Source organism: Trachymyrmex cornetzi, unplaced genomic scaffold, assembly GCF_001594075.2.
Source record: "Trachymyrmex cornetzi isolate Tcor2-1 unplaced genomic scaffold, Tcor1.1 scaffold282, whole genome shotgun sequence".
Taxonomy (NCBI): domain Eukaryota; kingdom Metazoa; phylum Arthropoda; class Insecta; order Hymenoptera; family Formicidae; genus Trachymyrmex; species Trachymyrmex cornetzi.
In genome coordinates, this window is record NW_017297505.1 from 253,004 (window position 1) to 268,357 (window position 15,354).

The 15,354-nt window shown below is 27.6% G+C and overlaps 3 protein-coding genes and 1 long non-coding RNA gene across 4 annotated transcripts in view; 3 read left to right on the forward strand and 1 right to left on the reverse strand.

Moving 5' to 3' along the window:
* LOC108762232 (uncharacterized) overlaps positions 1–3,134 on the forward strand; it is a 9,085-nt gene extending 5,951 nt beyond the window's left edge. Inside the window, exons 4-7 of the mRNA XM_018509141.1 lie at positions 1,823–2,033; positions 2,116–2,224; positions 2,316–2,437; positions 2,954–3,134. Coding sequence (XP_018364643.1) covers positions 1,823–2,033; positions 2,116–2,224; positions 2,316–2,437; positions 2,954–3,132 — 621 coding nt within the window. The 3' untranslated portion in view covers positions 3,133–3,134. The remainder of the gene's footprint in view (positions 1–1,822; positions 2,034–2,115; positions 2,225–2,315; positions 2,438–2,953) is intronic.
* LOC108762233 (uncharacterized) lies at positions 2,136–6,857 on the reverse strand. The gene is made up of 3 exons (XR_001940155.1): positions 6,536–6,857; positions 2,981–3,087; positions 2,136–2,199 (listed from the first exon to the last, which is right to left on the reverse strand). It is a non-coding gene; the product is annotated as an uncharacterized LOC108762233 (long non-coding RNA).
* A 798-nt stretch (positions 6,858–7,655) lies between these two features.
* Positions 7,656–8,088, forward strand: LOC108762222 (uncharacterized). The gene is made up of 2 exons (XM_018509125.1): positions 7,656–7,799; positions 7,876–8,088. Exons 1-2 carry the CDS (start codon positions 7,656–7,658, stop codon positions 8,086–8,088), a joined length of 357 nt encoding a protein of 118 aa, XP_018364627.1.
* A 2,449-nt stretch (positions 8,089–10,537) lies between these two features.
* On the forward strand, positions 10,538–15,346 carry LOC108762236 (uncharacterized). The gene is made up of 5 exons (XM_018509145.1): positions 10,538–10,567; positions 12,210–12,302; positions 12,836–13,024; positions 13,227–13,343; positions 15,179–15,346. Exons 2-5 carry the CDS (start codon positions 12,234–12,236, stop codon positions 15,251–15,253), a joined length of 450 nt encoding a protein of 149 aa, XP_018364647.1. The 5' UTR covers positions 10,538–10,567; positions 12,210–12,233; the 3' UTR covers positions 15,254–15,346.
* Positions 15,347–15,354: the final 8 nt, after the last annotated feature.

Consider the following 15,354-nt stretch of genomic DNA (forward strand, 5'->3'; position numbering starts at 1 on the left):
TGCACATTCAGTTGTGAAAAATTTAGAAAAAGCAAGGGTGCCTAATAATTTTGTCAATGGCTGTATATATATATATATCTTTACAAAGGTAAAACTTGAAAAATTAAAATGGTATAATTTCCTAAATACGAGAAAAGCCACGTAAGTTTCTCCTTGAGCAGCAGAACGTTTCGGATAAAATGTGTTTTTGGGGGTAGAAAAAAAGGTCGATTTCTAAAAATTTAGTGTATAAGGATATTTGGGATTCCTAAAAAAGAATTTGTGATCAAAATTACAGAATTTAAAATGACTGATGCAGTATGACGGACTAAAAACTCTGCTATCGAAATTTTTACATAGAATTTATAGAATGACAAAATAACTTTTTAAAAACGTATTTTTTTGTTTTTAATATGGATATTTATGTGGAAAAGAAATAATGTCCTATGCATCATAAATCTTCCTAAATTTTTAATATTTTTGTATAAATATTTATCTACATTTTCCTACAATCCTAATTTTATTTTATATTAAAGATTATACTAGTACTTATACTTTTACACTTAGATATACATAATAATACTTATAGTACAATGGCTTTAATGTGCATTCAAGGTGCACTAGTGTAACCAAGGGAAAACGCTATTATTCTATATTAATCATCGAATTGTAGTATAGAATTGTATGTTAACAAGTTAAACACATAGATTTTTAATTATATTATTTTGTTTTAAAAAATATATATTATTATATTCATGATGCAATTTGACATGGAGTATTTTTCATTTTCCATACATAATAAACATAACCATGAACGTTTCGACCCTTTCTGAGTCATTCTTAATGTAAAAATTAGAAATTAAAATTAATTAATGTAGAACTTAAAATTAATTACATATGGAAACTAAATTAAACAATAAAAATAGGAAATATTTTTACAGTTATTCTTTCGCGTGCCTTATAATAAAATTCCAGTCAATATGATGCTGCTAACAATTTCTCAACAGAACACATAATTCTTGTCAAAACAAAATGATTTGTATACACGTATCATTGGATATAGTCATATTCTGCGAATTAGATAATTGGAAAGTGTGAAAACCGTTTTGACTATTAAGAATAACTCTCGAGAATATAACTATATATAGCACATAAGAATAAAAATTATAAAAAACGAAAAATATAAAACAGCAATTACAGATATTTTAAGTAATATAATAAAAATCAATTACCTGAGATTAATAATATAAGATAATTACAATTAACATAATGATAAAAAGGATGTTTGTGACGACTTGTGTGACCAAATGGAAAGCACTCAACGTATCCCATTAGGCACTAGACAATCATGACCGGAATCTAAGATAATGTTTGCTAAATGTCCATGATACTACATGATATGCAGGACGTAGTCATAATATTGCATTCTTTCGGGTTAACATTTGGCATATGCGCAGAACCGATATAAATTAGGAACCCATTTTTCATAAGTTTATGCTAAGGAGTTAGTAGTGTAGTAGTATATATATATGGAGTCTGTAGAATAATAATACGAAACATGGTATATCATAAATTTTATAATTTAAAAATAGAATTAAGGGTAAAATTTTGCATTTTAATCACCAGATTTTAATTACCAGGTTTGTTTATATTACCGCCGAAGAATGAATGAATAAAGGGCTAAATTCTGATTGGCTGTAGCAATAAATATGTGCAAAAACACACTATGCCTATTTACATTATGTTATATTCTATTGTGCATTAATATATTATAATTCATTATAATAAAAATTACTCTTAACCACTTAGAACTCTATATAATAAAATCACTTCTTTTTTTCAGGATTTTACAATTCCTTTAGATATCTTAAAGAATAAGGAAACACAAATATTACACAGTATTATATCTGGTGAAAGTAGCAATTCTCATAGAGATAAAAAATTTATTCATTGTTGGGATGGTAATAATTTTTTTGAACTTACCTCATTTAAATTTCCCAAAGATATTGCTGGTCATACATATCCATTACAAAGGATGTCGATTATTGGAAGAAGTATGTAGCCTTCTTTTGACTTTATATTTTATTTTAGAACAATATTATCTTATTCATTCAATATTTTATATAATGTATTTAGGGTACAATGTTTACCTGTGTGGTGGAGAATTTGGATTTCACACAGGTATATTTAACAAAGATGTGTGGCGTTACTCCTTGATATCTAAAAATTGGTTTCTTGAGACTGTGTAAGTATCCTAATGCATTCTTAAATAAATGATAAGAGTAATAAAATAAATAGTATGTTATTTGTTAAAATAATTTCTACAAATGTTTTAGTATGCCAACTGTAAGAACCGATATGATTGCTGCGTTTATGAAAAACAAATTAATTCTTGTGGGCGGTCTTGGAGACAAATTTGAAACCAAATCCAGTGTTGATATCTACGATATCTATACAGGTGATTTTAAATATACAGTTTTATAATACGCGTTTCATTAATACAATATGAAAAGTATACACATAGAGATTTACTAGACTTTATGTCAAAGTTCTCTTAGAAGGTTATTATGTATATTTTTTAGATTAATCATAAAATTGCTTTCATAATTATTTATTAATTTTTAAAATTGTCTGTCATTAAATAAAATAGTACTTCTTTGTTAATTTTTGCTTTTGTATTTAAATATTACATAAATGTGTTGGGTGCGAAATTCTTTGAATTCTTGCTCTTTATCATACTAGAGTGAGCCTTCTTATGCAAATGTGATGGAGAGTGGGCGACTGTGCAAGAGACACTTATATGAGTCAAGGATGTCTATCTTTTTTTTTTAATGTAGTATATTAAATGTAAACAGACGTCTCAATTTGTATAACTGTCACTCTCGCACAATCGGTCACCTTTCAAAGCTGGTTCCAGTATGTATATAGAATTCACTGGATTTTATTAATGTTCCTAAATATTTTAATTACGCAGGCTTGTGGACATCAGGTGCAAAGATACCTTGCAAAATGCGCCATGTTTCTAATTATTCCGTTTTGGATGAAAAATTAATCTTATGTGCAGGAAACGCAACGGCAAAATGTTCTCCTGAACATATTCCTGAAACACTAAGAAGTACATTTACAAGTGATTGTGAATTCTTCAGTAAGTAAAATGTTAGCAGAATATTGACAGACTGACAAAATTGATGAGAGCACGTCAGCAGATTGAAAAAATTTGTTCACATAAACCATTAGTTTGACGACAAAAACCAAGTAAGATCTGTGCAATTAGATAGCAGATTGACAGCAGAAATTAAATCAAATAGAATGCAATTTTGTAGTTATTTAAATTGAAATTATTAGTAGAGAAAGAGTGGAAATTATGGAATATATTATTAGGTGTACAACTTTGTAAAAAACTGGTTATACATTATGATTCAAAGTATTGTCCATCGCTGGCCACTACTTTCTCCCATCTTTCGGGCAGCGTACGAATCCCGCATCGAAAAAACTGGTCATCTTTTGAGGCGATCCACGAATCGATCCAATTTTTTATTTCTTCATAAGACCGGAAGTGCTGGTCAGCCAGGCCGTGTGCCATTGATCGAAACAAATGATAGTCAGAGGGAGCAACGTCTGGAGAATACGGCGGGTGGGGTAGGACTTCCCATTTCAACGTTTCCAAGTATGTCTTGACTACTTTCGCAACATGGGGTCGAACATTGTCATGCTGCAAAATCACTTTATCGTGTCTCTCGTTGTATTGCGGCCGTTTGTCTTTCAATGCTCGGCTCAAACACATCAATTGCGTTCGACACCGATCGCCTGTGATTGTTTCAGTCGGTTTTAACAGCTCATAATACACTACGCCGAGCTGGTCCTACCAAATACAGAGCATGACTTTGGAGCCGTGAATATTCGGTTTGGCCGTCAACGTGGAAGTATGGCCGGGAACTCCCCATGATTTTCTGCGCTTGGGGTTATCGTCATAAATTCATTTTTCGTCTCCAGTCACAATGCGATGCAGAAATCCTTTCCGTTTTTGCCTTTCAAGTAGCTGTTCACAAGCAAACAAACGCCGTTCAACATCTCTCGGCTTCAACTCGTACGGCACCCAATTTCCTTACTTCTGAACCATTCCCATGGCTCTGAGACGTTTTGAAATGGCTTGTTGAGTCACTCCCAATGATCGTGCCAATTCTTCTTGATTGTGACACGAGTCTTGATCACGTAATGTCTCCAATTCTGCATCTTCGAAAACCTCTCTTCCATCGCTATGCCGGTCTTCGACGTCAAAATTACCGTTCTTGAAGCGTTGAAACCACTCATGATACGTTCTTTCACTAATAGCGACCTCACCATAAGTATTTGAGAGCATTTGATGAGCCTCAGCCGCAGATTTCTTCATATCGAAGCAGAAAATTAAAATCTCCCGCAAATGACGAGAATTTGGCTCGTAAACTGACATTTTCAATCGAGAATAACTTTATGATGCAGACACAAATCGACTAATGTTTCTATGGGGTTATGTTGGCAGATGCCCAAGTTTATTGTATAACGTCTATAATCTATTTATTTCGACCACCACTTAAAGCCATCCATAGGAAAACGGCGGAAGCAAAGTTGTACATCTAATATTTTGTCTTATTGAAATAACAGCGAAAGGAAACCTTTCATCTCATTGAACTATCACATCCCACCGCTCGCATTTAAACACTTTTATCCATATCGGAGGGGCCACCAGAACTCTAAAAAAAATGTTGGATTTCCAAAAATATTTTTCAAAAAAATTTTTTTTCAAAAAAAACTTTTTAAATTCATCGTTCCGTTATGAGTTCTGGTAGCTCCCGTAAGAGTTCTAACGATTGTCCTCAATAATCGATGCTCTGAAATCTATAACTAAAAATTCTAGGAATTTGAAGTTTCAGATTTCGAATTTTCAACTTCAAGGTGCTAGAACTTTTTTTTTGCGATCTTAGCTATTTGATTATTAAGGGTAATCGTTAAAAATCTTAGGGGAGGCTATCAGAATTCATAGCGGAACGATAGATTAAAAAAAAATTATTTTTTGAAAACATTTTTTTTCAAACAAATTTTGAGAAACCCAGCATTTTTTTTAGAGTTCTGGTGACGCCCCGAAGAGTTCTATCGATTGTCCTATATGGATAAATGTGTTAAAATGAACGACAAAAGGGTTATAGCTCTCCAAAGTTTCAGAATCGTGAAGTTGGCTCCCCCGATACTTTAAATGGTGTTTTCACCGCTTTAATCGACGGAACTCTTTTTTAAACTGATAGAGAACTCTAGAACTGTTTGGGGGGCAATTAGAACTCTGCTTATTTTTTCCAAATTTTAAAAAAGTGGGTCCAGTTTCATAGAGGTCGACAACATTGCGTACGACACATCTATCTCGATTCTGTCAATCTACCATCAGGTTATATCAGTAAATTTTGTCAGATTTCTACCGGCAATTTACCGATATTGTCAAATATTACAGATTCTGTATATTTATTGTCTTTCTGCTATGAAAAATGTTTAACTGACTCTGTTTAAAATCTGTTTATATAGATTTTGAGTGCCTAATGTATATCTATTTTTCAAATTTAAATGTGTGGAAGATTGTATCACAGATGAATGACAGTTGGTTAAGAAGCTTTAATTCCTCCTCCAGTTTTACCACAATATTGTTTGAAACCGTACCATGCTTTATTGGTAAGTATTATAATTTATGTACTACGTAAATGTAAAAAAAACCTTAATTTATATTAGTATATTTTGCAGATATTGTCACCAAAGATAAAATGTTTTTAAGATTTGTGACCAATTCATGCCCAACGAGATTTTGTAAGCACATAATGAGAAACGATAAATATATTTACTTTAATTTAACACACAAAATATCCAATAAAGAATGTTCAATCCCTCCATATTTCTTAACAAAAATGGTTTTCGGTACGCATTTTTACGCTTACGACCGTAAACCATGTACTAATAACTGTGGCAAATACTATGAGAAACTTATAGTGTACCTAGATTTGAAACCATCATATCATGGAAGAACGTTACACTTTCATAGAATTCCTATAAAAAATACAAATAAATTTCAGACGCTTCTTCATGAATTCAATAGATTTATAAACATAATTCATCCAGCTCATTTACACACAACAAACTTGAATCATGTTTAATTTATGCAAATCTTTAATAAAATATTTAGAAAATCAATGTATTTATGAGAGCGAAGAAAAGAAAGGGAGAAAGAAACCCTCGGGAAAAAATATTTGTATTATAATTATAAAACAAATATTTATTATATAGATATTTCAAGATAAAAATATTTGCTTTATAATTGTAAGTATTTATAATTATATATTATATATTTTTAAACATTTAATAAATATTATTTGTATAATTAAATACATATTTTATATCTTATTATTGAATTTTACACTATACCAGTATGTAAAATTCAATTTCTCTTGTCTCATTCCCCACCGGATTTGTCATCTAATCTTATTCTGCATATCAGTAAAACATGGTCCCTGCCCATGGGCAGACAGGCAACTCGACTTACCGTTGTGTTGGAAACATCCTGTACTGTGTACATATATGTATGCCCGTGCCGTTTCGAATGCCCGTAATTTGCCGATACCCGTATATAAGATCGTCACCTATGTCCTGAAGATCGTGTTGCCTGGTGTTGCCTGGTGACTATCCGTTTGTTTAAGAAACAAGCTGGAGAGGATCCTTTCGATATGAGCCTTCGCTGCGCTGAGACGTTTGATTGACCGTTGATCTGCGTTCTTTATTGATAAATATTTTGTACTGTTCTTCATATAAATAACAGTGTTCTTTATTTACGCGTTCGGTAACGTAGTGTGCGAACGGTTACCGGACAAAATCCATAAAAAATGGCGGACGAATGTTGGCATTTCTAGAAAATCCCTAGGATCCATAAATTTATTTCTGTAAGTTGTTAATTCTGTTGCGCGTTAGAGTATGCAGAGGTGCAGCATCGTGCAGCGCTCAATACAAATGTTACAAAATTTGATTGACAGTTGTTTATCCATGCTAATGCATGTTAACTTTGAGTTAATTATTTTTATTTGTAACAAAATTTATTATATAACAAAATGGCCGAAAAAAAATTAGCCAGATTACATGTACCAACACTGGAACACGATGAATACATCTTTCATTATAATAGTTCATATAAACATATAAAGTAAAATATTGATAAATTATCGATTGATATAATTTGTATAACCTGTATATTCTGTATATCGTCAAAAATTTTTGAAAATATTGCATTTTAACGCTTTACTTTTTTAATAGGTATTATGAATATGGTTACCAAAAAAATGAAAATTGTAAAGTTAGATTAATATTAAATAAAGATGATACATATAAAATAAGATAAATTTTTAAAAAATAAAATGGAGAATAACTCGTTATGTACCATTTTCGTGGACGGGACATTTGCGACCGTCCTGAAAATAGAAAATCGCAATTGTCAACTGTGGACAATAATAGTTAGACAAAATAAAAGAGTGAGAAATACTATTTGTGTAATGTATTCTCTTGTAATAATATCTGATATTATGTATTATTATTATAAATATCATTTTTCAACTTTTAGACGTTTCCAATAGTTTATGTAATTATGAGAGGAAGAACGACTAAAAATTACGTGGATGTCTTATATATTGAAAGTTAATAATATTTTAAAATTGCAACTTAAAATTGCAGTTGTTGATTTCGAGAAAGTTGAACAGAAAGCTCTACAAATTGTCTTCCCGAATATTAAGATTGTTGGATGTTTCTTCCATTATAGTCAGGTGATGAAACGTAATAAGATATGTATTGAGTAAGTCAAATAGCAAATTGTTTCATTACAATAGTATTTTATTACAGGCGTTACTGGACAATGCAAAGAAGCATAAAATTTTTCGACGTAATCAGAGCGATGACGAGTTAGAACGGGGCTTTATAAAATTAATGATTGCCTTGGTCTTATTACCAGCAAATTTTATAGAGGAAGGGTTCGATCTAATTACAAAAGTAATTTTTAATGTAGAAGAAAACGAACAGCTAAAGACATTTATTAATTATTATAAGCGGACATAGATATATGGTTTTAAGTCCAGTTTATTCTCAGTATACAGAAGATTAGATAAAACAAACAATATTTCCGAGAGACATAATCGTGAGTTTAAAGAAACTCTTAAAGAACATTCGACAATTTTTGCGTTCTTACGTATGTATAATACAATACGCATTCAAATACAAATTTGATATGTATCCAAATTTACTTTCAGGCTCTTTAACGGAACATCAACGAAAGATTCGAAGCTTCTTAAGCAACGAAAAGTTTTGGATACGATCAGAAAAATTCAAACAAAAAGAAATAGAACTAAATGATATTTGGAACACAATTGAAGAAGAGGGAGAGAATGTTGACCTATTATTAGTTTTATATAAATTATCAAATATTATTGGGCAAAAATGATAAAAAAAAGTAAAGACACTCTTGAGTTTCCTATATGGACATATATATATATATAATAAAATTTTAATGTTCCAATAATGAGATTATTTTCTATTACGTAATGCAAAAATTGTCGAATGTTCTTTAAGAGTTTCTTTAAGTTCACGATTATGTCTCTCGGAAATATTGTTTGTTCTATCTAATCTTTTGTATACTGAGAATCCTAGATAGCACATTATATTCTGAGAATATTCTATTATTTTTAATAGATATTTCTTACACACTCTTAAGGAAAATTTTCGAAACTCATGTAATTGTTAAGTTTAGCTCCCTCACGTGCGATATATTGATAAACTGATGAAAAGCAGCGACATAAGCATATAAGTTACTATTCAAGCGAATTTAACATGAATTTCGTTCAAATCCCAAGATATGATTCAAAAGAATAAATATTATTTAGCTGAATTTATTTTAAGAAAAGATGATTAATGAACGAATTACAGAATTTTTTAAAATAATTGGTAAATTATAACAGAGAATGTGACAGCACATGCTCATATATATAGCTGTTTTTCATCAGTATGACAGGTTGTTTAATCTATAGTCAAAGGATATAGTAATGTAAAGAGAAGATTTCGGGCTTCGCACGTATCGATTGATCGCCACAAGGGGCAAAATGAACACCCAGATAAAAGAATATTTTGGACAAAGTTTGATTTTAAAAGAGCCACACCATTTCGAGATATCGAAAAAAATGTAATTTTTCATTAGTAATTTTTCTCCGTTAAATCTAAACGGACTTTTACAAAAAAAATCATGGATATATAAAGAGTATCAAAAAGATTATGGAATAAAAACTTTTTTGTCAGTCTTGGCTCAAAATTCTATTTTTTTAAAAATTAATAAAAGAATTTTCAAAATTGCAATTCTATATATGATTAAAATATTTGACCACTTCTAAAATAATTTAGCAGCTAAATCTTATTGCATTTGATATTTTTTTCAGATTTCTAGATTTGGTAGAACATGTCGAAAAAAAAAAATCGTTTTTTTCACTATTTTTCGACCTAAAATATACCAGTTGATATATTTTAAATTGTTCTTAAATATAATTGTACTTACCTTCAATCCCAAATCTACAAACAATAGTTTAAAACTTTAATATTATATACAGTTCGCGTAGGTTAAGCAACAATTAAAAATCAATTTTTTCTTATTTAGAAAATTTAATTTAACTGAGCATTTATTCCATTTTATGTTAAATAGTCGTTTTTCCCCTTCTTTCTTTCTGAACCTTCCTCTTAATAGAATTTTTGTAAAGGGAATCCTTCGGAGGAGCAGCTCAGTCTGCTCAATATCAGTGTGCTTCTCTCTCTAATGAAGCAAACGGCAAGGTTTACGAAACGTTGGCATTGGATTATGATACTGCGATAACCCCCAAACCCTTTGATACCTCTGAAAAAAGTAATTGTTGCACAAAGATTATTACGTTTAGTTGATAAAAACTGGTAACTTTAGGATTATCTCAAGGAAAACGAAGCGAAGCGTTTGCAAATCTCTAATATTTTTAAATAATTCTTTGAAATTATGATACTCTTACTATATTATGTTTAGTACATATAGTATATATATATATATATATATATATTATGTTTATTACAAGATGTAAGCTAAAATAATATGTATTTTAATATTATGGATATAAAAATAATTTTGTTAAAGAAATTTCAGATTACAAAATAATCTATTGACTCAATTTGTATATAATTTTTATACATAAACATTTTAAATATTTTTTGTAAATTTACAATCGATTTAATAAAATAATATAATATAATATACATATAACAATTGTTTTTTATTATTTACTACCTATATTGACAATAACAAAATTAAAATGTCTGATCGGTATACGAATTGATAAAAAAAAAAATCACTTTAATCTTAAATAATCAATTACTGTGCCCGTCTAAGAAAGCCTTACTAAAATATTGTATCATGTAATTATATCAATCTTATCTATAATATCTATATGATATCAGTGACGTCTTCTGCGCTCAAATTATATAATTTCAGTCATTCGTTAACAGCTGATGTAAAACGACGTACTTTCTTGAGGTTAGTGTAACTCTCATATGTAGACTATACTTTGTCTTTATTCTTTAATCATGATATAGCCATGAACATGCATTTTAATTAATTATTTGTTAGATTAATGTGTATGCAATTGTTTTATTAAGGATATTTAATAAAGAAGAATAGAAAATTTTATTAAATTAAGAATGTAAAAATTATAATAATTAACTAATAATTGTGATGAGAGTTTCTATAAAGATATCATAGCTTTAAAATCATATTAGATTTTCTGATATTGTTAAGGTAAGTTTAGAAACTATTTTTTATTCTTAATTATTAAATTATTTTTCACTTAATTATTTTAATTTTTGTAGAATACGAAAAATTTATATATTTTATGTGTGAGAACAACATATCTTTTATATTATATTTATTAATTAGATTGCTATTAGTTTTATATACTTTACTTTTGTTTTTCCAATTCCTCAAGAAATTAATGGAAAGTCAAATATATAATTTTATTTTATATAATAATCTATATAATTAACTTAAAAAAGTGAGCGAACAATATATAACAATACTACAAAATATAATTGGTGACAATTTTTTCAAGTGCAAAAAACAAGTTGACATTGAACAAGAATTTATTGAATATAATAGATAATATTACTCGGAAGCAACGTGTAAAGTATTTAATCCTTTATAATTCTTATCATGTTAGATTACAATACAGATTTTATTATATCGTAAAATTATCAATCCCTTCTTGTTCGTTATTAATGTGATGTTAAAAGAAAACTTTTTTGCAATAAAAAATTATATTTTTAACATTATCGTATTAAGTAAATTATGTTAAATTTAGATAAGTTTATTTGCGCTAAAAAACTTTTACATAAATAATGTAGTATTTTTATAATCATTATGTAATATTTGACTTCCACAGAATTGTAAAAGTACTCTGTGATTAGAAAAAGTGTCTTATTAATTCATATAAGTTAATAAAAATTTTTATGATTATTAATAACAGATTTAAAGTTTAAATTACAGAATTTAATGTAATTGAAATATTGCAAAATTTAAATTGTTTTATATTATTTCGTTGAATCAAATAAAATATTGTATCTTGTGTCTATTTATAAAATTTAAGTTATTGTATTACGTGTGGCACAATTGATAAGAGCTTTTGACGAAGTTATGTGAATAATTTTTAATAATACAATTATTATATTTGTGTATACAATATTTATACATATATGTAGGTATAATTGCTTGCATGATGCGGACGTTTATATGATGCTTATATACATATAATATTAAACAAAAGATATAAAGTTATTAAGGAAAATGGAGTAGGTACATGAAATTTTTGCGGCTAAATATACAAGTACAGTCTTTCAAGAACCTGTGTAACTTTCCGATGAAATTTGTCGTTATTATAAATTTCCGCATTTTTTTATTTTGATTTATTTAATGTTTTTATTTATACACTGAAATAAAAAATTGGCTGCTGTAAAAAATTAGATGATAAAAAGATTAGCTGTAGCAGCCAATTAAAAATACTATGCCATATTCTATCATCTAATTTGCTGCAACAGTCAATCTTTTCTTTCAGTGTATATATTATACATTAAGAAAATTTTTATAAATTGATATGTATACAATTACAAGAAAAATTTGATTTTAGAACTGGTATTAAAACTGAACAATAATGTTGAATATAACCATCAACATTAATTATATGAAAAGTTGGAATGGAATTGCTAAGATCCTTCAAGTGGTATATATCATTGTTGTTTTATTCATTTATTGAGATTGTTGTTATGACTTCTTTTATTTCAAGTATTTAATATTAATATTCAACATGATGTAATTAATTAATTATCAAGCAACATCAATTTAATCGTAAATTTTTCAGTAAAAATGTAAGATAACTTTAAATGTAAATATCTAATTATAAAATATGTGACATTTAAAAATTAAAAGATCAATATTATTTCTAGTTTAAAGTAACTAATTTACGAAAAATATTTAGAAACAGCTATACAAAAGAAACACAATTTTATATTTAATATTTGAAATAATAGAATTATAGTATTATTTTTCGGTTACTGATTGTTATTTGAATTTAATATATTTATTACGATAATAATATTCGTAATTTTCTTAAATATTCTTAAATATTATTATATGTATTGTATATTATTTATAATATACAATACATACAATAATATTTTGATACTCTTTATTTATTTTTATATTTATAGAAAGCTCATATATCTAATTAGTTTTCTCAATTTTCTATACTAACAGGTACTGGGTGCGATTTGTGTAGGAATTATTGGTCACGAGCTTAGTTATAAATATGTACTCTTATACAGAGCATCAGCATATCTATTTTTTTTTGTCGCAACATGTACTTTCTTTATTAACACTTTTATTCTGTATGTCAGTAACTTGATATCACCCTCTGCTGCATCTATTATATCTAAAACAATTTACGTAAGTAATTCCATATACATAAATAAAATTATACGATTTATAAATTGTAATTTGTAAAAATGATTAAATCTATTAGTTTCGTTTAAAATGAAAAAAGTAGTTTGTAGTATTACTTATTCAAAACATCGAAAGCATGAATAATTACAAAAAGCTGTTTAGTATGATTTATTTAAAAAATTGATAATTTCTTTTAAACTTTCAGGAACTCCTTTATCATTTCATTGCGTCTATATTATTATTTGCGGCTTCAATAGCAGTAATAATTGTGATAAATCAACATTCTATTGTAGTTAATTATGATGCGTTTTTAGCAGCTTCCGTAAGTACAATATTATGTATATATTATTCATCAAAGATAAAATTCTTAATTATGATATAATAATTACAATTATGATAGAGTAATATTTTACATGCATGTATTTATGCAGGGTGTCCGGAAAATCGCCTGCAATACTTCGGGAAATCATTCAGGACTCAAAAAGAAGGAAAAAAGCTACATAAACATAGGTTCGGAAATAAGTTTCCGAATTATGGTAACCACTTTTATGTTAAAAAAATGTTGTAATTTATTTTTCATAATCACAATCGTAATTTATTTCATAGTGTTTTGACATAAATAACTATACATTTCGGACAATTTTGGCGTTACTCAGGATGTACCACGTGGAAGCATAGTCCGCTTGGCATCCCTCTAGTAAAGTAAAAAAAATTTAAGAATACAGAAATAATGATTATGAAAAATAAATTACAATTTTTTTTTAACATAAAAATGGTTATAACTTAGAAACAAATTATTTCTGAACCTATGTTTATATAGCTTTTTTCCTTCTTTTTGAGTTCCGAATTATCTCTCGAAGTATTGCAGGCGATTTTCCGGACACTCTGTATATGTATAGATATTTATTATCAGTTTGTACATACTGGATTACAGAATATCATAAATTTAAACAATTACCTATCTGTAGATTGTTATACATACAGAATATCCCAAAATTCACGATTCTAAATATTGTAGCGAGAAAGAAGTTATAAATGTTTATACATAAATATGTTTTCCAAAGTTTAAAATAGTCTATCAAGAAAGAAATGATAAAATTTTTACATTATATATATATATATTATCAGTGCTCACTAATATTACCACAAGCGTGACTCATAGACAGATGGTTATCTAAAACTTAGTTTGTAGCTGGCCATATTTAAATCCTTATTTTTAATCACAATCAAATACGAAAAAAATAATCAACTGTAATTAGTCAATTTTTTACTCTTACTTTTTACACCAAGCTTACTCCGCATATTGTAGAGACGTACATTATTATTATCTCCAAAAGTAAAACAAAAATTTAAAATAAAAATTTATAAACAACTTTATTTTTCAGTTTTCGAAAACTTTTTGCTATGGTATTCTGAGTCGCGAATTTTGGAATATTTCGTATATATATTTTTGTCAATTCCCTTACAAAAATCTAATACTGGCTAATTTAATACTAGCCAATTTATTACTAAAAACAGTAATTAATTATTTATTTGGAGTATTAACAGTATTGAACAACAATGTTTTTAATATTTACTCAGATAATATATATAATATTTACAAAATAATTGTAAGATATTTTGAATATTTTGTAAATATATTTGTGGTGTTAGATTGTACAGATAATAAATATTTATTATAAGTATTATGAAATATTTATCGTATAAATTGTAGTAAATGCTATGAAAATATTTAATGAGACATTGTAATTCAAGTAAGAAATAGTTACTAGAAACATTCATTTATATTTGTCATAAATATTATATAAAATATTTAGTTTATATTTTAATAGTTAATTTTTTAATAAAACATTGTATAAAAATATGTATAAAACATTTATATAATATTTAAAAAAAAGTAATAATAAATATGTATAAATATTTATCATAAATATGTTGTCTGGTAAAATAAGAGTAATTATTAATAATTAATAATTACTATTTGTCAGTATTGGTCAGTATTAGATTTCTGTAAGAATTTGAGATTAACTTCTTTTAATGAGAATCTTTACCAAAATCATAAAAAGTGACGAAAAGATTTGCTAAATCTAAACATGTATCAAATAATTATTTTGTGACTTTTATTAAATTGTACAAAATGTATTCATTTTTATTTAGATTCTCGCTCTGCTAAATAGCATTTTATACATCTGCAGTACGGTCATGGGCTTTAGAACTTATGGAGATGATTAAAAGGTTACAATAAGTTTGTAATTCTTTAAACAATAAAAATAGATTATTCTTATACGAATTGTTTTTACACAGGTCAGATACATTTTAGAAACTTTATTTAA